The 21694-nt window shown below is 40.4% G+C and overlaps 1 protein-coding gene across 1 annotated transcript in view; it reads left to right on the top strand.

The window, feature by feature from the left end:
• Positions 1–8716, top strand: part of SLC28A3 (solute carrier family 28 member 3) — a 50120-nt gene extending 41404 nt beyond the window's left edge. Inside the window, exons 12-18 of the mRNA XM_087822546.1 lie at positions 530–660; positions 1794–1962; positions 2343–2540; positions 6533–6614; positions 7292–7390; positions 7624–7744; positions 8590–8716. Of these exons, the coding sequence (XP_087678672.1) occupies positions 530–660; positions 1794–1962; positions 2343–2540; positions 6533–6614; positions 7292–7390; positions 7624–7744; positions 8590–8716 (927 nt within the window). The remainder of the gene's footprint in view (positions 1–529; positions 661–1793; positions 1963–2342; positions 2541–6532; positions 6615–7291; positions 7391–7623; positions 7745–8589) is intronic.
• Positions 8717–21694: the final 12978 nt, after the last annotated feature.

Raw genomic sequence — 21694 nt, 5'->3', positions numbered from 1 at the left:
TTTATAAGCAGACCAGCAGTAAGGAAAACAGAAATAGCTTACAGACTAAAGAGACTCTGGATAAATCAATATTATGTAAAGATACAAAGGCTTTCAGGAAAGTAGAAGAAAGATAAAGAGGGGTGTGCCCATGCCTGCACCCCCTAATAGCCCCATCTAAACTGATGACATAATGAAACATGGGAGTCAGAGATTGTTTGAACATTCAAGAGGGCAACAGAGAGGTGGAGGAGCTTCTCTGAAAGTTCCTACAGTGCAGGATTAATTCTTTTCTGAAATGATCGGACTAGTTCCATGCTTCTCCCTGAGGATGTGATTAATTCACACAAATCTCTCTCTTCTCCCTCTGACTCTCAAGGTGATGTTGACCTGGCTTAGTGAGCTCTTCCAAGCCTCCAAAGAAACATTGTTTTCTGGTATAGAATCAGTTCCTGCCCATCTTTTCCCTCGTAAGGCTTTTGGGTCCTTCATTCTGAACACAACAGAAAAGTTATACCTAAGTTGGCCTTTTTTTCTCCTGAAACCACAGGTTTCGTCCACCCACTTGTTAACGGCTTCAGTTATGTCGGCACCAGCCTCACTGGCTGTTGCTAAACTCTTTTGGCCTGAGACAGAAACACCTAAAATAACCCTCAAGAATGCCATGAAAATGGAAAACGGGTACGTGGAACATATCACCTAGTTCATGACTACACAGCCAGAGGGGTGGGGGGGGGACCCAAATTCAAGTACAACAAAAAGGTGATCATCAGAGAGCCAGTGAATTATGGCAGTAAACGGAATTTAATTTCCCAGTAACTATTTAGACATCACCCCAAAAATCTTGTTTCCATACTGGAGGAAAACGTTTCTAAATACCTGAATGTCAATACATATCCTCAACTGTTCGATGTAGATACTTCACTTTAAATATAGTATAGTGTTCATTGAGCTTTGGTTTAAGACCATTGGAAGGCCATAGGATAACCATTTCTAGAAGTTTCTTACATAATAGGGAAGAGACAGTGAGATATAAGTATCCTTCACCCCTCATTGGTTCATTTTATTTGGCTCTCTGGAAAAGAAAAAAGTGTGGAAAAGACTAAGGGATTTAGGATGTTCAAGAGTGTTTCATAAAATCACAGAATTAATCAACCAACATGTTTTTGAGATTCATCCCTTGTTTGTACGTAGGTAAAGTCTTAACCATGAGTGAAAAGCAAGTTGTCAAGTGTATATATGAAACATGTACGATTCCACTTATAAAGTCAGCAAATGTATAAACCTATACAACATATTATTTAGGGATACAGACAAGTATGAAAATTGAAAAGAAAGGGAATGATCAGCAGGTACTTCTGAGATTAAAGAGGAGAGGCTGAGATGAAGAAAGAGCAGAAGGGTGGGACTCAAAGGTGATGGTGATATTCCATTTCTCAAATGAGGTCACAGATAGTAAGACCTTCCTTGAACTGTTAGTTCTTATACCGTGAATATTTTATAAATATTTCTTTGATAACTATTTTAATTAAATATAGTTTTTAAAACCTGAATTTTTACCTTCTCCTAATTTTTTAATTATAAATGACCCCATATTAAAAGAGTAGTATAATAACAGATGCCCATCACCTACACTCAACAATTACAAATGCCATCATGACTTCATAGACTTCAGGGGAGTATTTTGACTCAGGCATGGGCCTGGGAGTTGGTTTCTCCATCCACATGAGCTCTAATTAGGCCATTTCCATACATGTGATATCCATCTGTGCACAACTCCTCGGTAATTCTGTGACTGCTATTATTTGATAAAGTGATTCAAGGAATCTCCTAGAAGCTGCAACGCAGGGAGCCTCTTCATCCATCCCTCTGGTGGCAAACATCGCTGTGAATCTGATTGCCTTCATAGCCCTACTGTCTTTTGTGAACTCAGCCCTGTCCTGGTTCGGAAACATGCTCGAATACCCACAACTAAGTTTCGAGGTATAATTCTGTCATGTTCCTCCTCTGTTTTATTCCTGCCTATCTTTGTTTAAAAATAAAATAGGTTTGTGAACAGCCTTCCCTAACTGCCTATAGTATACTTCTACCTAATGTAAACACTTATAGTGTAGCCCCCATCTCCCCATCGTCCCACCCCATCTCTTATCACCCTCCTCCCCCAACATTCAGTCACTCTCTCCTGACCCCATCCCAAGAATCCAGATTACTTCAAATGACCAATTCCAACCTTGATTCCTAGGGCAGGGGTGTATGAAGGGATGTCTATGTCTCAAGTAAACACAGAATGGGCAGGAACAATCTTGTCACAAGCTTGAGGCAGAAGCTTACTATAATAAACTGTCTATTTTTGGTTTTTGTAGCTAATATGTTCCTACATCTTCATGCCCCTCTCCTTCATGATGGGAGTGGACTGGCAGGACAGCTTTATGGTTGCCAAACTCCTAGGTTATAAGACATTCTTCAATGAATTTGTGGCTTATGAGCATCTCTCAAAATTGATCAATTTAAGGAAAGAGGCTGGACCCAAATTTGTGAATGGTGTGCAGCAATATATGTCGGTAAGTAAATATTTTGATTTTTAGTATTTTATCATCACATGTATACGCTCATCAGATAGTGACTGGTGCCTCTGTGTGTCAGGCAGCATGGCACACACTTGGGACACCCCAGAGAACAAAACAGACCGAAATCCCTGGTCTTATGGAGATCATCGTGTACTTAGCACCTCATAATTTCCAGTTGTGTTGAATTAGTGTGTGTTGTGTGTGTGTGTGTGTGTGTGTGTGTGTGTGTGTACAAAGAAACATAACTAATTTTTAACCACTGCGATGACTTACTTTTAGGCACTGTGGATCCAAACCCAGAGTCATATGAACTGGGACTGGAATCAGTCAATCAACAAATATTTATTGAATACCTTTTGTGTACAGCGTACTTAAGTACTGAGGCCACAGCATTAAGTGATGAGACCTAAGTGCTAATGGGGTTCATAGTCTAGTGATCATGAAAGCCCCTTCCTTCCAGCTTAAGCAATTCAATGAACTCTGAGAAACCACTAAATCCAACATAGTGCTTGGACATCCTAAAGAACTAGTGAGACACAATCGCCACTCTCCAAGTGGCTCTCTGGATCTCCTGTTTCTCAAATGTTCGTTCTTCAACTGACAGCACAGTGGAGCTTGGCCCAATGTCCTCATTGTTGAGATGCCACCACTAACCAGCTTGCTTCTCTGCCAAAAGTAAACAATAGGTTAGATGAAGTGAAATATTTTTCATCCACAACTGCCAGCTGCCAGGAGAAAGTGGTTTTGTTCATGAGCAAAGCAAGCTCACAGCTCTGGCAGCGCAAAGCAGGTTTGCGAGCAGGTTATTAAAGAGGATAGAGGAAAGAACAGTAGAGCTGATTTGGGTTGGGGATGAGCCCACCCAGAGGCAGGTGCACGGAGGACATTTGGAAATATGAGCTGAATGTCTTCTGCTAGTGTTGAGTCATGATGGGAAGAGCACTTTTTATTTTCCCAATCTTATTTCCAATCCACAAAATGGGGATGAGTCCCTGCAATTGTTTACCAGCCAAGAAGTGGTGGAGGGGTGCCAATAGTCTCCTAGGAAAGGTACCATGTAACTGGAGTGTAAGATCTGGGTGCATGAGGCAAAAACCCAGTGTAATCCATTGAATTATGTCCACTGCTGACCTCCTTTTAAGGTATGTAGCACCCACATGCCCAGAATGTAGCACCCACATACCCAGAATGAGCTCTTTATTGCTCCATCATGTTCTCGTCTTTAACCATAATACCTTGCATGTTTGTTTACATGTAACACATACTATGGTACAGAAATCAAAAGTTACAAAAAGATGTAGAGGGAAAAGTCATCCTCCCTATGTCTCTGTCCCAGCCCCTCTCCCTGTACCATATTAGACTCTCTGTTCTTAACCTTGCTCATTGCACTTAATGACGTATTTCAGATGCCTTTCCATGCCAGTGTCTGTGACACAGTATTCTATTGTACAGCACACCATAATTTATTTTCACCAGTCCCTTGCTGATGAACAGTATTGCCAGTTTTTTGCTGTTGGAGGTAGTGCTGCAATGAATGTCCTTGTACATATGGCATCTTTGCTCATGTGCAAGGAGAGCTGTGGGGACTATTATTAGTTTCCCGGTACAGTGAAGCTCATTCCATCATGTAATCTTGCACATTTGTGGGAAAAGGCAAAATGCAATCACCCCAGCCTCCTTTCCCTCTTATTATAAAACCCTCCATGGCCACATCTGTGTATCCCCTCCTCATAACTCCGCAGAAAGGGGAGAGAGGAATCTCAAGTGTTTTATGCTATCTCCCTCCCCACGGGCTCTTAATAGGCTTACCTGTTTTGGGAGCAGATTGAACTAAATGGAAAGCACTAGAGAAAGCAGGGAGCGAGGATGAGCTTGTCCAGAAACACTGGGCTGCTCGAATACTTGAAATATTTTTTCCTGCCTGCTATATGCACACTGATTGAAAACCAACAAAGGAGTTCTCAGAAACCATGAAGAAGAAGAGGGGCCTTATAATCAACAAAAACTTGCACGACCACTTAAGTCTTAAATGTAAGCTTTAAGAAAACCCAGTTAGTGAAAAGGGGGGTAGGGACCACTACTTTGAATGTCGCATTGGCCTGGTTTGTTCTTTGAACCAAATCATAGATTTTTCAGGATTTTGGAAACAAAAATGATTGCCTCAATTGTGTGAGTGCCTTTACCAGATCAGGGTGCCTCTGGGGAACAACGAAATCCGCTGAATCTTCTGAGTCTCCTACAGTCAGTCCCTCAACCTGAGAAAGAGTGATCTGGCCTGAGCAGCACCTCACAACTATCAGAATAGAGGCGGAGGGCCATGTCATGGTTTTATGAATTCACCTTCCATCATCTCGCTGCCCTGTGAGAAGGACTGTTCATTCTCCCACTTCTCAGTGGGTACCTCATATTCCTATGGGACAGTCAGAGCTGAGGAACAAAGAAAGGCAAGCACACACCACAGCCATACTGAAAGGAACTCCTGAGATATCTGTGAGCTTCCTTTTGACAATAATTTGTTTTAACACATTCTTTTTACTGAAATATAGCTTACATACAAAAAGGCCTGTTTTTAGTGTACATGAGTTTTGACAGATGTGTCACCTGTGTAACCATGACCACAATCAAGATATAGAACATCTCCTCACACCTAGACAATTTCCCTCCTGTCCCATTGTAGTCAACAGCCCTCCTCCCCATCCCAGGCAGCAATGACCTTTCTTTCACTGTAGATTATTTTTGTTTATCCTATAACTTCATGTAAATGGATTTACTTAGCATTCATGTTGTTTCATATGTTAGTGATTTTTCTTTTTCATTGCAGAGTAGTATTCTATTTTATGGATACCCACAGTTTGTCCATTTGCCTGCTGATGGACATTTGGGTTGTTTCCAGCTTGGGGCCATTATGAATAAAGCTACTGTAAATATTCATGTACAGTTTTCTTGTGGTCATATGTATTTATTTATCCTGGGGAAATCCTAGGAGTGGGATTTCTGGATCATAGAGGCAGTGTATGCTAACTTGATAAGAAACTGCCGAGTATGTTTGTATTGTACAAACAGGCTGTGTCAGCTTACATTCCCACCCACAACATACAAGAATTCCAATTGCTCCACATCTTCACCAACATTTGCTATTGTCCATCTTTTTTAGCCATTTTAGTGGACATGTAATAGTATCTCATTGTTTTAATTTGCATTTTCTAGTGAGTAAGGTTGTCGAACATATGCTTGTTGGCCATTTGCATGTCTTATGTGAAATCTCTGTTTTTTATTGGGTGCTTGTCTTCTTACTATTGAGTGATAACAGTTCTTTATACATACTGAATAAGTCCTTTGTCAAATAAATGTAATGTGAATATTTCCTGGGACCAGTTTTTGTATTTTCAGTAGCTAGTACTATACCTGGCACATTAAAACGAGTGGCCAACCCGGCCGGGCATGGCTCAGCGGTTGAGCGTCGACCTAGGATCCAGGCGATCGGGGTTCGATTCCCGGTCAGGGCACATGCCCGGTTGCGGGCTTGATCAATGACTCATCATTGATGTTTCTATCTCTCTCTCTCCCCTCCTTTCCTCTCTCTGAAATCAATAAAGATATATTTAAATAAATAAATAAATAAATAAATAAATAAATAAATAAATAAATAAATAAATAAATAAATAAATAAATAATAAAAAAAAAATAAAACGAGTGGCCACGTCATACTGAATGTTAGAAGTTATCACTGAGCAGAAAGTAACAAGTTGTAGAGGCCAAGACAACCATCCCCAAGTCCTGAATCCACAAGGCCCCTTTCCCTCCCTCAAAATTCAGGGGGAGATGGAAAAACAGAGTCTTGGAAGCAACAAATGTTGAACACCATGCACTGCACATTTACTTGTCAGTACTGTTTACATAGTCACAATAGGAAGCCTGGTTAGGATGTCAGATTTATAAGCTGGGTTACATCGTGTATACATCTGTGTGTTTATGCTCATTTACAGATTCGTTCGGAGACCATTGCCACCTATGCTCTCTGTGGCTTTGCCAATATCAGTTCCCTAGGAATAGTGGTCGGCGCACTCAGTAAGTGGAAAGAATATTCTTCAACAGCAGATGTGATGTAAACATGCTTTAGATCTCCATTTTGCTCTGTAACATTATTCATATCAGGGGAAAAAAGGAACTGCAACAGCACGGGTCTATTTTTTTATCCCTGCTCTGCAATGTAGTTTTCTAGGGATACCCAAGCTAACCTGAGCAAGAGTTTGCTCCGGTGGACAGGTGCTTCTCCACCTGGGCCATAGGCTTCACTTGCATGCCAATTCCAGATTTACAATGGCCACCTGGAGAAGGCTGCTGAAGTCCAGTGGAAGTTCAGTGGGAAAATGCTGTTATTAAATTGTGATGTCTGCCTTGGGCATAGCCGTAGATGGTGACAAATGGATTGCAAATATTTGGAATCCGTCCTTGCAACGCATTTGCCTTGCCATGCCCCCAGCATACCAGGAGAATTCTATGTGAGACTGAGGACTTGTATCTTTGTGTGAACAAACTTCTTCCCTTCCTCACACACCAGAGAATTTCTCCAGATGTGAAGCTCATCACTAAGCCCTTGAATCTTTAATTTCCCAGCTAGGTGTTGTGTGTGTGTGTTTTTAAGTTAGTTGACCTGAGACCCCAACCCCAGAACAATTCTCAGAGGCTGGAATTTGGAATTCTAGTCAACATTAATCTCTCATGCTTTCTTCCATGTTTTCTAGCATCCATGGCTCCTTCCAGAAAGCGTGACATCACCTCAGGGGCAGTGAGAGCTCTGGTTTCAGGGACCACAGCCTGCTTCATGACAGCCTGCATTGCAGGTAACGCATCCTCTCCTTTGTGTCCTGTCTCCCTGTGCCCATAGTATGGCAGCTTTCAGGGGGACAGTGTTTCCAACCTGTAGATATGCTGCTGCAGAAAGCCAAGAGGCAGAGCTGCCTTTAAGCATGTTGTAAAGTGAAATGTGTGGGGCACAGTGGAGAAGCTAAGAACAAAGGAGCGTTCAGGGACTTTGTTAATGAATATACTGAATAGGACTCTGTTCCACTTCCAGGCATTCTCTCTGGCACTCCTGTGGATGTCAACTGCCATCACATTTTAGAGAATGTCTTCAACTCCAGTTTACCTAGAAACACAACTAATGTAATATCTTGTTGCCAGAGCCTATTGAGCAGGTATTGTATTCTTGATTATAACTTCTTTATATCCATTAAAGACCCCATCCACTTATTTTTATAACTTCATAACTCTTACTTTATTTAAATATAAGAATGTGTGTGGCAATTCTAACCCCCTTTCACTTTGACTTTTCTCAGCCAAGACTAGAAATCATAATACTAGCCAGTGCTGCTCAAGCATTTTATATGCCCCCAGCTGTGTATTAGGCACTGTGTATGAATTAGCTCACTTGAACTTTGAAACCACTGTTTAAGTTAGGCACTCTTGCTTGGGTAAGCATTAGATAAAATCAGGGCTTGGAGAGGCTCTGTCACTTACCCAGCAAAATGAGTACATGTACAATCTAGACAGAAAGACCCAAGAAAATTTCAGTCTTTCTGCTACAGAGCCCATGCCCTTAACTAGTACCCTAGTATTCATTCTAGGTACCGCCTCCCTTTGAAGGAGATCAAGCAATGCAGGCTGTCCGGACAACGTGGTGACGGACTACAGTGGATGAGGGGCCAGCAGTGACCCATGCCAGCCACCCCCACCCTGTCCAGTTTCTATTTACAAAATTATTATCCCCACCCACCTGCCCTTCTTAATATGCAAGTGTTCTATAATGAACGATCCTTTCTTTGTTTATTCTGGAGGAAATAACGGAAGTCCTTGAGGCCAAATAGGATTTGAGAGTCAAAACTAATTCTCTGGGGCTTCTGTCCTTAACCCACCCTAACCGGAATGTGATGGAGGAAATCAGCTTCCTGCCCTATGCTTTTTTCTAATGTGTCATCTTCTGCTCATCCACTGTTTCTGTCTCCTAAGGCTCAACTAACTGTTTCATTCCACCTTCCACTAGCACTGTCGCCAACGGTCAGAGCAAGGTGATCCCAGGAGGAAACCACAGCCTGTATTCTCTGAAGAGCTGCTGCCAAATGTTGAGTCCATCATCACTGAACTGCAGCTGGATCCCTAGTGCATTTTGAGTTCAGTCACTTCTCCAATAGAACTCTAAGTATGGGCGCTGAATTTTCTACTTTGGGGACAAAAAAAAGCTGTTCTCCACAGATTGAAACTTCCATCATGGAATCAGCTTTAATCGGAAAGAAGAAAAACAGGAGTAAACCCTTCAGATCTACAGCATCTTTCCTCAGATCTACAGAATCTTCCTCCCCTCCCCTCCCCTCCCCTCCCCTCCCCTCCCCTCCCCTCCCCTCCCCTCCCCTCCCTTCCCCTTCCCTCCCCAGCCCCTTCCCCACTGAGAACTACTATGGCATCCCAAAGTGAGGTGTTGTCTCCAGTCCCCAAACATGTTCTAACCTTAGAATTTCAGGACATTTAACCAGAATACAGGTACAAATGCTTGCAACAAGTGCACTATGACTCAGCCACACCCACTTAGTTCAAGTCTCTAAGTAGTCCAGAGTGGCTCGTTTTAAAAATATCTCAGGTTAGGTCACTCTGCCTTCACCCTGGCTGAACTGAAAGAGCCTGAACTTGAATCTCACATCCAGGAGGACCAATCATGAGTCACCCACTCATTGCCTGCCCTGAGGAAGTCTTGCAGAAATCAAGAGTCCTTCTGGAGAGCACCTAGACTAGTCTAAAACTAGGTTTAAATCCCATGTGCTTAGAGGGTTATACCAGTTATCTTAAGCCAAACTGGGCTATAGTAACAAGCCAAAAATCTTGGTGGTTTACAAGTTTATTTTTAACTCACATTATATATTTATTGAGGGTCAATTTTGGCCATACTCCATGTTTTCTTCATTTCCAAGGCCCAGGCTAAAGGCCTGTCATAAGGAGAGTAGCAAATATTTTTAAGAAATAATATGATAGACCACATGGATGGTTAAATCAATATCTCCCTCAAGGAGTGAACCTGTTATAGGGCATAACTGTAAGCCTATTAATGTGCAAATTTGGTTATGTTCCTAGTGACACAGCTGCAAAATGGTGCTACACTGCAGTCAAAAAACCACGTAAAGACAATTTGAGGAAGAAATAAGTCCTGGTTGAGATTTGAAAACCTCCCATTGATACTTCCACTGACCAGGAAAGCATCAGCATCAAACTTGCTTCTTTAATGGGTCCTGAGACTTAATGTGTCTCAGAAGAAAATTCCAGAGACAATGGTGGATGCTCTTTAATGAAGTGCTTCATACCATAAAGATCACTTTGTGTGAGAAAATACAAACACTAATGACTGGACTCACACACTAAAAAAGAATGTGAAAAAGGTTTTGAAATACCTTAAGTAATTTATTTATATTTTTCTTTTTGTTCATGTACAAAAGAAATTTTTAAAAATCTAGGTGTAAATAGTTGGCTTTCTTTTGTGGTGGTGGTGGTGGTGGTGGTGGTGAAGTAGCAAGCCAAATGCCCAAAGAACTGTTTATATCTGAAGTATAACATACCAGAATATTTCTAGTTTTCTGTCATTTGTATCAAAATTTTCTTGGAACTCAATGTGCCCTTTTAGTATATAGACTCTATTTTATGAAAACGTATTTATATGTCTTTTCCCTCTGTTCTCATGTTCTGGTGTCAGCCTTTTTAAAATCCTTGGTTAGTGTGTCAGGAATGCCACTTATTCATATATTGGTTCTCCTTTGTCTGCTATGGCTATTATTTTTCTCTCTTTAACTCTTTGCATTTTTTTTATTCAGTTTTATTTTTAAGAATCTCTAAGAGAATCTCTTTGCTGTTTCTAGTGTACCTCTCTGACCAACTAATTTTCTAATTATGTCTGTTACCATTACTATTCCTTGGATGTTTGTAGCTCTTAGCTCTTCCCTGAGCTCTTTTTTCTTTTTTTAATTATTATTTCAAGGAAAACAATTATTGCCCTGTTTTTTGGTAAGCATTTTTCTTTTTCAAATTACAAAAAGTAATTAATACCAAGTTGTAATTTAAAAATGTTTATGCTACAGATGTTCCTCAACTTACGATGGGATTACATCCCAATAAACTCATTATAAGTTGAAAATACCTTAAGTTGAAAATGCATTTAATACACCTAACCTACTAACCTACTAAACATCATAGCTTAGTTAGCCTACTTTAAATGTGCTCAGAACACTTACATTAGCCTACAGTTGGACAATTAATCTTGAGTTTCATCTCAAGAGTAATTGCCTTCCCTTCTCACCAGAAACAGGAGACACAGATGGGCATTTTGTAGACATGATGGGATGTGAAAACACAAATCACGGTAGCTTAAAGATGCTGGCAACACAGTACCCTCTAGAGTATCAGTTGTTTACCCTTGAGATTGCATGGCTGACTGCGAGCTGCAGCTCACTGCCACTGCCCAGCATCAAGAGAGAGTATCTTACCACATATCACTAGCCCAGGAAAAGATCAAAATGCAAAATTTGAAGTATGGTTTCTACTGAATGTATATCACTTTCACACCATCACAAAGTTAAAATATCATAAGTTTGGGACTATCTGTATGTACACACACACACACACACACACCTTACTTGCCACCCTATTGACCCCAGCTCTTTCTATTACCACATCCCTGAAATTAATATTGCTAATTCACTGTCATATGCGCCTTTCTCCAAACATATAAGAATGTGGGAGATTTGTTGTTTCTATACAAATAGAATGAGTCTATTTACATATCACCTTGGTAATATACCTTGGAAATTCCTGTAAGTCATTATGCATAGTTCTAGCTCTACCCTTCCCACTTTTGTGTGTGTGTGTGTGTGTGTATGTGTACAATTCTACATAAATGAGAGAACATGCTACATGCTCCCAGTGAAACCACTAAATGGAGGATTTTGGTGCATGGTGAAGTCTTCACTCTTCATTAGCAGGCATAGAAGGGCTGTTTGCCCACCCACCCGTAGTCTTTTAAAATGGTGAGTCCATGTGTTTCCTATACATTTTCTCAGTTGTTGTCTGAGGTCACTCAGTGCTAATAGCATGTTGCTTTCAGTCTAGGCACCCTGACCTTTTTTTATGCCAAAGCTGTGACGTCTGTTTTGAAGAATTCTGCACTCTGTCTAGTCTGCCCATGAAATTTAAAGCCCCAGCCTTCTCCCTGAGTCTGTGTTCACACTGGTACAGTTTTCACTAATCTGAAAGCCCTTTTGCAAACACAGTATTATGAGTCCAGATATGAATATCTCCTAATTTCAATGAAGATGGAAGTTTGCTCTACTGCTTATTATTCTCCATGTTGTTTTCCATTGGTTTGCAAAAGGAGATCCTGGCTGGTGTTGTTCAGTGGTTTAGCATCCACCCATGAACCAATAGGTCACCACTTTGATTCCCGATCAGGGCATATGCCAGGGTTGTGGGCTCAATCCCCAGTAGGGGGCGTGCAGGAGGCAGCAGATTGATGTTTCTCTCCCTCTAAAATCAATAAAAACTTTTTTTTTTTTTAAAGGAGAGAGGGGTAGAAATGGCATTTCCTTCCCCGATGCAGAAACTATGGTTATAAACAAATTCTCTGACACTGTAGAAGCCTTAGGGCCTCAACCAAGAATAAACTGAAGTCATGGACTATGGAGAATTTTCTTTGATACTCCCCCCCCATTGGTAAAATCAGCACATTTAGGCAATTAGATCTGAGTGGCAAGGTCTTTGTAACTACAGTGATTACTAACATGCATTCATTTTGCAAATGCTCTCATCTAATTACTTTTATATTTCTGTAGTTCAATTAGGCTGGTAGGCCACTGTGAAGGGCTTATGATGTGCACTTGCCCAGTGAAGCTGACTTCCAATTACAGAACAATTATAAAATCAGGCATGCCTTTAAAGAAGGTATTGAAGGACACAGTGTGCCAGGAAGGATTAAACTATCCTGAATGTACTGCAGCGGGGAAGGGGAAGTAACCATTCACATTTTAAACAGGCAGGAACACAGGACCTAAGGAAGAGATGCCTGAAACAGGAGTACCATATGGTGCTAATGAGCCACATGGTCCTGAAACTACTTGCTTTTTACAACCCATTACTTATTTTTTTAAAAACAACAACTTTGTTTCAAGCTCAAGCAGGAAGGAAAGTGTACATTTACCAATTCTTTTTCTGGGTCTAAAGACAGCACAAGTTTATGATAACAGTTGTTTTCCTTTATATTACAAAGCAATATGACTGCCCCCTGGATGTAGAGTGAGTACTTTCAACTGTGGTCATTAATGGAGCTACTTGGCATTTTCGTTTCAATTTACTCTAGAGAATAAACAATGAGCCTGTATGAAGTCAGCCCCTCCTACCCACTCTACCTTTTGCAAAATGGGAAGGCAGTGACTGATATTGAGGAGGACATAATCTGTAGCCATGCAACAGAGAAAAGCATTCAAATGACAACCTTAAAATTTAGTCTTCTGGCAACTGACAGCCCACCGCTTTACCATGAAAAACCAGGATTAGAAGAAAACATATGTCTTACAAGCCATGTTAACCTGTAGAATCAGCTCTATATCTCCCATGTGTGGACATGTTTCTGGTAATAGTCATAAAATAAGAGGACTGTAGAACCCTAGGTCATTCAGAAATGCTTCAACTCCCCTCACCCCCAGGCCCCGCCCGCAGTCATAAAGAGCGACCGAACCCATGGCTAACAGCAGGGCTGGAGCAGTATTCCCGGTCTACTCCAAACCCCTTCAACTGCAGGGTACCTACCTCATTCTTTAGTTGTTTGCCCACATGTCTGTCTGACCACTGGACTACTAATTCCTACATATCTCCAGCACCTAGAATCCGGCATCTATAGACATTTGGTAAACATCTATTCAATGAATGAATGAATGAATGATACTGCAAAATGGCTACCTTCACATAATCAGACACAGTTAATTGGATCACTGTTAAAAGTTTTTAAAATCTCATAAAAAATGCGTACTCATAAAAATTGCAAATGATATGCAAGTGTATAATTGAGAAATTGGAAATGTCCTCCCACCTCAATCTCATTCCCACCATAAGGTGGCCACAGTTAACACTTGGTGTCACTGCTAATTTTTCTCTATATATAATTAACAATACAATAAGTGATAACTATCAAACTGGAATGGGTGAGTCTTCTTTCAAGCTGAATGCCTGAATCACTTTCACCTTCCATCTCTTGGGGAATGTCAGGTACATGATTTTGCTTGTCTTACATTAGTTAACTGTGTTGTACAGTCATTAGCAAAGTTCAGGAGACTGGCCTTCCTGATAATCTGCAAGGCCAGTCTGCAATTTAGTAGTGTTGTCTTCGTTGAAGCTAAATGGAATCATTAAAAGCATTCCAACACCCAACATAAATGAGCATATTTAAAGTAACCAGATTCTCTCTGCTTATATGAGCAATTGTTCTACTATCACATTTGGAAAAGCTCTTTGGGGAAATGGAAAACAAGCCAGTTGCTACTTTAGCAGCTGAGACTTCAGCTCTGGCCTCAGATACCAGCCCCATTACCTTCAATATTTATGTAATCTCTCTCCTCAGTTTCCTCATTTGTAAAATACAAATAAACATATCTCCTCTCCCATATGTTTGAGAGACTTAAATAAGTTAAATGGTATAAAGCACTTAGAAGAATGTCTCACAGACAAAGTCTACATAACACACTTTTTCTTCATTGGGGTATAATTTATACACGGTAATTGCACAGATTTGAAGTATACAGTTTGATGAGTTTTGGCAAATGTACACACCCATGTATGTGACTATCGCCCCAGTTGAGATGGAGTGCACTTCTTCATTTTAGAAAGTTCCCTGGTGCCCCTTCCCAGTCAATTTCACACACACACACCCCTCTCCACGTCCTCTCAGTTTAGCCCGATTGATTTTCTTTGCTCTAGAGATTAGTTCTGACATGTTCAGCTAGAACTTCATATAAATGGAATCATACAGCACACACTCCTTTGACTCTTGCTTTTGTCATTCAGCATATGTATTTAAGTTTCATCCAGTCAGCATTTCGGTTTTTATTGCTGAGTATTATTCCCTTGTATGAATACATCACCATTTCTGTATCCATTCTACCCATTCTACCCAATCTAATGAACATTTAGATTGTTTTCAGTTTTTGTAGAATTTTTAAAAAAACCCAAAACTTCTTTTTACCACACATTGCTTAGGTGTTTCAGAATCTTTTAAGTTTAGGAAATGTGAACTGGAAGGTGAAGAAGGCGTGGCTCGCCCACAGGGTGGTTTGCTCCTGGATGCCCTTTCTCTCCCTCATCTTGCTGACTCTCTTTGCTTACTTGTTATTTTTCACAGGTGTTTACAAGATTGTTGGCTTCAGGCCACAAACTGGAAGATCAGTGATAACTGAGCCTCAAAAGAGAACAACAGGGAAGCTGGAGCACTATGATCACTCTCAGTTGAAAGGAATATTGATTAACCTGTCCCTACATACTATACAATGACGCTTTCACTGAACTGTTCAAGAAAATCCACTTGGCTTTTCTCAGCCTCCAATAAATCTACTTTACATTAGCATATGATGTCATAGGGCTAGGGTGCAGAAGCTTGAATTTAAAAAAATACAAGAAATGTAAGGAAACACTTTGTAGTTTGAAAGTATTGTAGCCAAACCTGATGTGCACTCAAGATGAGCTCTGATCATATCATAACAGATTTGGCTCCAGCATCTTGCAAAATACAAAAGCATCCATCAGCTGAAAATTTTGTTACTTCGGAGCTATAAAAAAATTAATCCCATTTATGAGATAAATTGGCCAGTTCTTAAAAACAGTGTGTGAAACAAATACTAATTCTCATTAGAATTTACTCATCAAAATTCAACCTGCCCTTTCTAAAAGGGACATCTCAAACAGTTGAGAATTATTGGCTGTCTTTGACCACCTGTTCATCTATGTCTGGCCATGGAAAACAGGTTATCCAGAAAGTAAGGGTTTCTGCATCTATTGAAACCAAATGAAACCAAACAGAAGGAAACAATATGTTCTTGGGGGCTCAGGAGAGGTCCTCCTGTCAGTGTGATTTGACTACTGTTTCCATAGCAACAGACTCTGGAATTCTCTAACATCCTCCATGTGCTCACAGGAAGCTGCAGCTGGATACTCAAGAAAATTCTTTCTCAAAGGTTACTGAGGTATTCAGAAAGAATTCAATCAAAATTTCATCTAAAATTAGCAGGGGGGTGGTCTTCTAGATGACCTGAAGGTAACATGAATTTCTTAAATTCTCTCTCTTCCTTCTTACTGGTAATACCAGGAATCTGCTTGAGGGGAATTGTATTCAGGTATTATAGGTACTTACAAGCACCTCTGCTCAGGTGGAGAGCACAGACACCTGGTGCCCAGACATCAGTAGTGAGGAACAGGGCAGAGATCCGTAGCAACTGGCCAGAGCCCAAACGGCCCTCAGAGGACAAGGCAGAGATTCCAGTTCTAGGGGTGACTCCCTATGTTAGCAGCTATAAATGAACTGGGAAAGGCACTCAGAGGCATTTCTGTTTCTACCCCTTCTCATAATAGTTTTTATAAGATGCTTTATTGCAAAAGTAATCAATCATTTGTTGTAGAAAAATATTCATAATCTTAAGGAGAAAATAAAAAAGTTACCTGCCCTGGCCAGTGTGGCTCAGTGGTTGGAGCTCCAACCTGCACACCAGTGGGTGGTGGGTTTGATTCCCGGTCAAGGGCACAAACCTGGGTTGCCCCACCTTGGGTTCATCCCCCGAGGTTCATCCCCACCTCAGGGCATACTCAGGAGGCAACCAATCGATATGTCTCTCTTACATCAATATTTTTCTCTCTCTCCCCCTCCCTCCCGTCTACTCTCTTAAAAGTAGTGGAAAAAATATCCTTGGGTGAAGATTAACAAATAATCAAATAAATAAAAATAATCTCTACCTATACATCATTACAAAAATATAACTAGCACTAATAATCTCTAATGTATAGCCATTCAATGTGTGTGTGTGTAACACTATGATATATTTTGAGGCCAGCTTCCCCCCCTTAACGTATCATGAACACTTTTGCATGTTGTTAAATATTCTTCTACATTATTTTTAAATGGCTACAAGCTTTCCATTATATGACTCCTTCTCATGAAGGCCATTTTGGATGCTTCCCCTCTTTCTTTCATTAGCTTCTCCCATATATTTACCTTCCCACAATTAACTTCCCCTAAAAGCACAATTTACTTCCCCTAAAAGCACAATTTACTTCTCACAGTTTACCCCACTTCCTCTGCCTCATTATTTCACAATCTATCACTCTTTGTTAAAATGGGATATGAGCCCCCACATCTAACCACTTCTTTGGGTTTTCATTTCTTTCTTGTGAAGCCCCCATGTGCATGTAATATAAACTGTGTCTTTTATTAATCTATCTTTTGTTAATTTAATCTGTGGGCCCCAGTCATAGAATCTAAGAGGGTAGAAGATTCTTTTCCTTCTCTATAATATCTAAACTGGAGATTATCATATCAATTCCAGAGAATTAGCCTTAAGAAGTAAATAAATGTGGAATGTCTGGCCCATAGAAAAATTCGATACACTTCAGCATGATGATAAAGAGAAGGAAATATTGCCTACTTCCCTCTTGTGCAAAGAAATGCAGATACCCAGAGGGTTCACAGATAATGATCCTTAAAAGATTAGTCTTTCCATTATATCCGAACTAAAGACTTCTATACACTTGGAAAATTATATTATCAATGATCTTGATAATTGGTTTGAGATGACTTTAGTGAATTTTTTCACTAATCCAGTTTGAAAGGGAATCTCAAGGGCTGTTATTCCCGAAACTGGCCTGCCAAGGCAAAATGGCAGATCAGACCAGATTTGAACTCTAGTTTAGCCACTCATCTCTAAGACTCCATTTCCTTATCATTAAAAGAGAGATAATTTTACCTCCTTCTCACGCTGACAAATAATGAGATAGAAATGTAAGAAAAATGGTTAGGGCTCTGCTTAGCATATAGTGTATGTTCAATAAATGGCAGTTATTTTGTTGTTATCACCACGTTCTTTGCTTTGTATCATTAAATATGATGGCTATGGGCTGATGAGAACAAATAAAAGGAGGGTAATAAATGCCAAAATTGGAAGGAAAGAAAGAAGAAAATAATCAGAATACGAAAATCAAAACCATCCAAAAAAAATAAGATGGATTGATGGAGGAACAGAGGGATATACAAATGGATAAAATGTGATCAAGCAGTTAAAATAAAATGTTAATTGTAGAATCTAAGTAGTGTGCTTCACTATAAAATTCTTTCAAGTTTGCTATATGTTTGAAAATTTTTTATAATAAAATGTTGGGAGAAATTCAAGACTGCCATCCTCTCTCCTCCTAGTCCTAATTGACCATACCTCGCCCCAAACACTCCAAGGCAAAGGATGATTGGTTTTCCTTGTGCCTTGATAGTTCCCGTAGAGTGGAGAACTTATAACTCACCCCCGGCCTAAATTTCAAGCTGTCTTTGTGAATGTGATTCACTCCCTTCCCCTCAGATTCGTACTTCTTATTTCCTGCTGGTCCAGCCGACAGCTCCAATTTACACATATCTGCCACCAATTTCGCTCATGTCCCAGAATCCCCTCTCTGACCCTGTTTCTCTCAGGCCCCCAATTCCCAGAGTTCAAACAGCTTCTCACCCAGAATCTGCAGAGATGTTGGGGCCTGGACATTTAGATCGCCAAAGTCATCTGCAGCTTTCTCCTGTTGCTATGACACAGGTGAACCCTATAGAGTGGCCAACCTGGGAACTGACAGCCTGGGATCATTGTGCACTGGTTGCCATGGTGAAGAGGAACCTACGGATGATTTCTCTATGCCCATTGGTGCCTGGCATATCAGGTGCCCAGAGTTGCAAGAGAGTGCTAAAAGCCCCTCATCAAATCATTAACATTTAGACAGGAATTCAATTTCGCACAGTTGGTCTGAGAGCCATGCTTCACAAAAAAGATTGGGAGGGGGAGGAGAACTGAGCCCTTTAGAAGTCTAGAAAATTTAGTATTTAAAGCAAATTCTGTATATTTTTCACTGTTTCTGTACCTTTTTGGTTTTTTAAACTTTTTTCAATTACAGTTGACATTCAATATTATATTAGTTTTAGGTGTACAGCATAGCTGTCAGATATTTATATAATTTAAATTTACAGACATTTAAATCAAATACACAACAAATTCTGTATTTTTTAATGACATGTTCATGTTCTTTTTTGAAGGGAAGTTTAATTAACTCCATTTAGAAATGTTAAACTTTGGGCAGTCAGCATCCTCTAGTCCAGTATTTGTCAAAATGCTTTCCCTAAACTATTGATTAGAATCTCTGGGGATGGGGTTTAGGTAACTACAGTTTTAACAATGTCCCTAAGGTCCTCCTTAAAGCTTGAAAAATATTGCTTTAATGTAGCTATATAACCTGGAAGTCTCCTGAAAAAACATTCTAGCCAGTACCACCCAAACTTTTTACTGTTTCAGATCCTTTTTGCCATGTTCTTTCATTCCATGGCACCCCAAGAGTCACAGTCTTTGAGGGATATTTGTCTACCAAACAAATTGCATATGTTGAATAACAACGCTTTCCCCTTTTTATCTAAGACTTATATAAACCCCAATCTGACTGGCAGAGAGCAGTGTTAAAGTATTACATTGATAAAAATTCAGGTCAGCCCTGGCCGGGTAGTTCATTTGGTGGGAGTGTCATCCCATACACCAAAAGGTTGTGGGTTCGATTCCTGATCAGGGCACATACCTAGGTTTCGGGTTCCATCCCACAAAGATCCATTAAATAATATAAATTACAAATATATGTACCACAGCCTGCTATTTGTTTCCTAATGGCCCATGTGCCCTTCCTCTTCAGTACTAAGACTCCTCATTTTTAGCTAAAATACCTGGCTACCCACATTTACCAGCTGTCCTTATAGCTAGGTGAAGCCACATGAGTAAGGGATGGTCCATGGGATGTAAATGGAAGCTATGTGTGCAACTTCTAGAAAGTATCCTTAAAAAAGGGAAGTTGGTTGTGTCCCTTTTCTCTCCTATTCTCCTTCCTGCTGACTGGATGCAGACATGATGGAGAGAGCCGGAGCAGCCATGAGTTGAAAGGTGGGTGCTGAGGATGTCAGAATCATACATTAGAAGTCTGGGTTCCTGATGACCATGGAGCTGCCATTCTGAACTTGGCTACCTACCCAGAATTTTACCTGAGAGAAAATGAAGCTTCCATCTTATCTAAGCCACTGGTATTTTGGGTTTTCTATTCCTCAGAGCCAAACCTAATCCTTGCTACTAATGTAAACGAGGGGGGACATAGAAACATACTGAGTCAGGTATAAACCTACTACAGAAATATATACCACAAAGTCTTTCTATTTGTTATGAATAAGTTGCAAAGGTAACTTCAAACTTTCTAGTGGTTAATGTGACATTAAAACTTCTAAGGACACAATTCTCTGTGTCATAGGTTTATTTTTTTAATTGCCCAGGAGAAACACAACTGTTCCTGCTGCTATGAACAGATCAATTTATCCTAAGAGACTTTGTAAAAAGGACACCCATCATGTAATTCAACACCAACTGCAACAGCTTCCTTACGATAGAAACGGTGTGTTCCATGATGGTCTTCAATATAGGCCAGGAGAATCCAAGTGCAGATAATTTGAAATTGCCCTGTGTACTGGTTTATGTAGTATACTAGATGAATGCTCCTTTCCATTCCCCACAAACACTAGCTAAGCAGGACTTAGAGAGTTAACTGGTGGGAGGATAGGAAGGTGGTTTAAAAGGCCAACTCAACTCATATTCAAGTTGTCTACCACCAGCACCACCACCATCAACGAGAAATGGGCAGAACTGATCTGTCCCTTCCTCATACCCCATTCAACCTTTATTTGTATGACTTCTTTTCTTCTCTAAAAATTGTGTGGGGTGTGTATGGGGGGGTGTGTGTACTAGGGGAGGAACTCAGTGTATGATTTTTTTCCACTTCTAGTTTCTGTAAAACTCAGCTAAGTAGGGCACTCACTTACCCTTAAAACACAGGGACCAAAAATGTAAATATTTAACTTATGGGTCATGTGTCCCAACTATGGATACAAAGTGGTGAGTGTCAGCAATTTACATCTCTTAAAGGAAACCGAAATGACTTCCAACACACCAGTCCTTTGCCAGGGGCAGCAACGCAGGCACCCCCAAAGCCACAGGGGTGCAGTTTCAAAATCTCCAATGAGAGGCTTACCTACGGTCCTCATGCCTGCTCCATTGATTCTGCAGCAGTCCAAGTAGGCTCTTGCCTGCCAAAGACTTGCTAGTCAAACCTGGGTCTCTTCCTGGGTATACCCTGTTGAGGGAATAAATGATTTGTGAGAGCAGCGTGTGGAAATGAGGGTGAATACCCACTACCTAAGCCAGATGGTTATATACTTTGCACCCAGTATGGTCCCTTTATACTTTATGGCTAGGCTTTGTAAAGATATGCTTCCCTATAACCCAACACTGGCTTTGAGTAAAGAAGGATACCTTGCTTTTTGTTTGGTTGGCTTTTACCAGAGCATTACTGAATTTCATGATGCAAATTCTGCACTGACATTGGTAGAGAGATGAATGTATATCTGCAGGGTACCCAAGTAACTCAAGTCCTTCCAACACAGAACACAAAATGAAAGTTCTCTTTATCTCTTAGAATGAGTGAACATCTTTTCTTATTCCCTCTAATTTAAATTAACTACCTGATTCACCCAGCCATAGGCCAGAATCTCAAAACTTTACCACACTGACCTAGTTGTTACCCCCAATGGTCCAAAGCCACCTTTTCATTTCTATATTGGATTCACAAGCAAATTCATTTTCCACAAATGGAATGTCTATTTGGGATCAGCTTTGTTTGAAATTGTATAGCAAACAGGGAAATGAGAAGATTAGAGAACATTGGTAAGAGCAACTGCAAATAACTTTTAAATCAGTCTGGATATTTCTCTCCAAGAAGTCATCCTCCTTTTCCACGTAGGAAATAGAAAGATT

The sequence above is a fragment of the Miniopterus natalensis genome, chromosome 12 (assembly GCF_054644295.1).
Source record: "Miniopterus natalensis isolate mMinNat1 chromosome 12, mMinNat1.hap1, whole genome shotgun sequence".
NCBI lineage: Eukaryota > Metazoa > Chordata > Mammalia > Chiroptera > Miniopteridae > Miniopterus > Miniopterus natalensis.
This window is presented reverse-complemented; position numbering and strand designations above follow the sequence as displayed.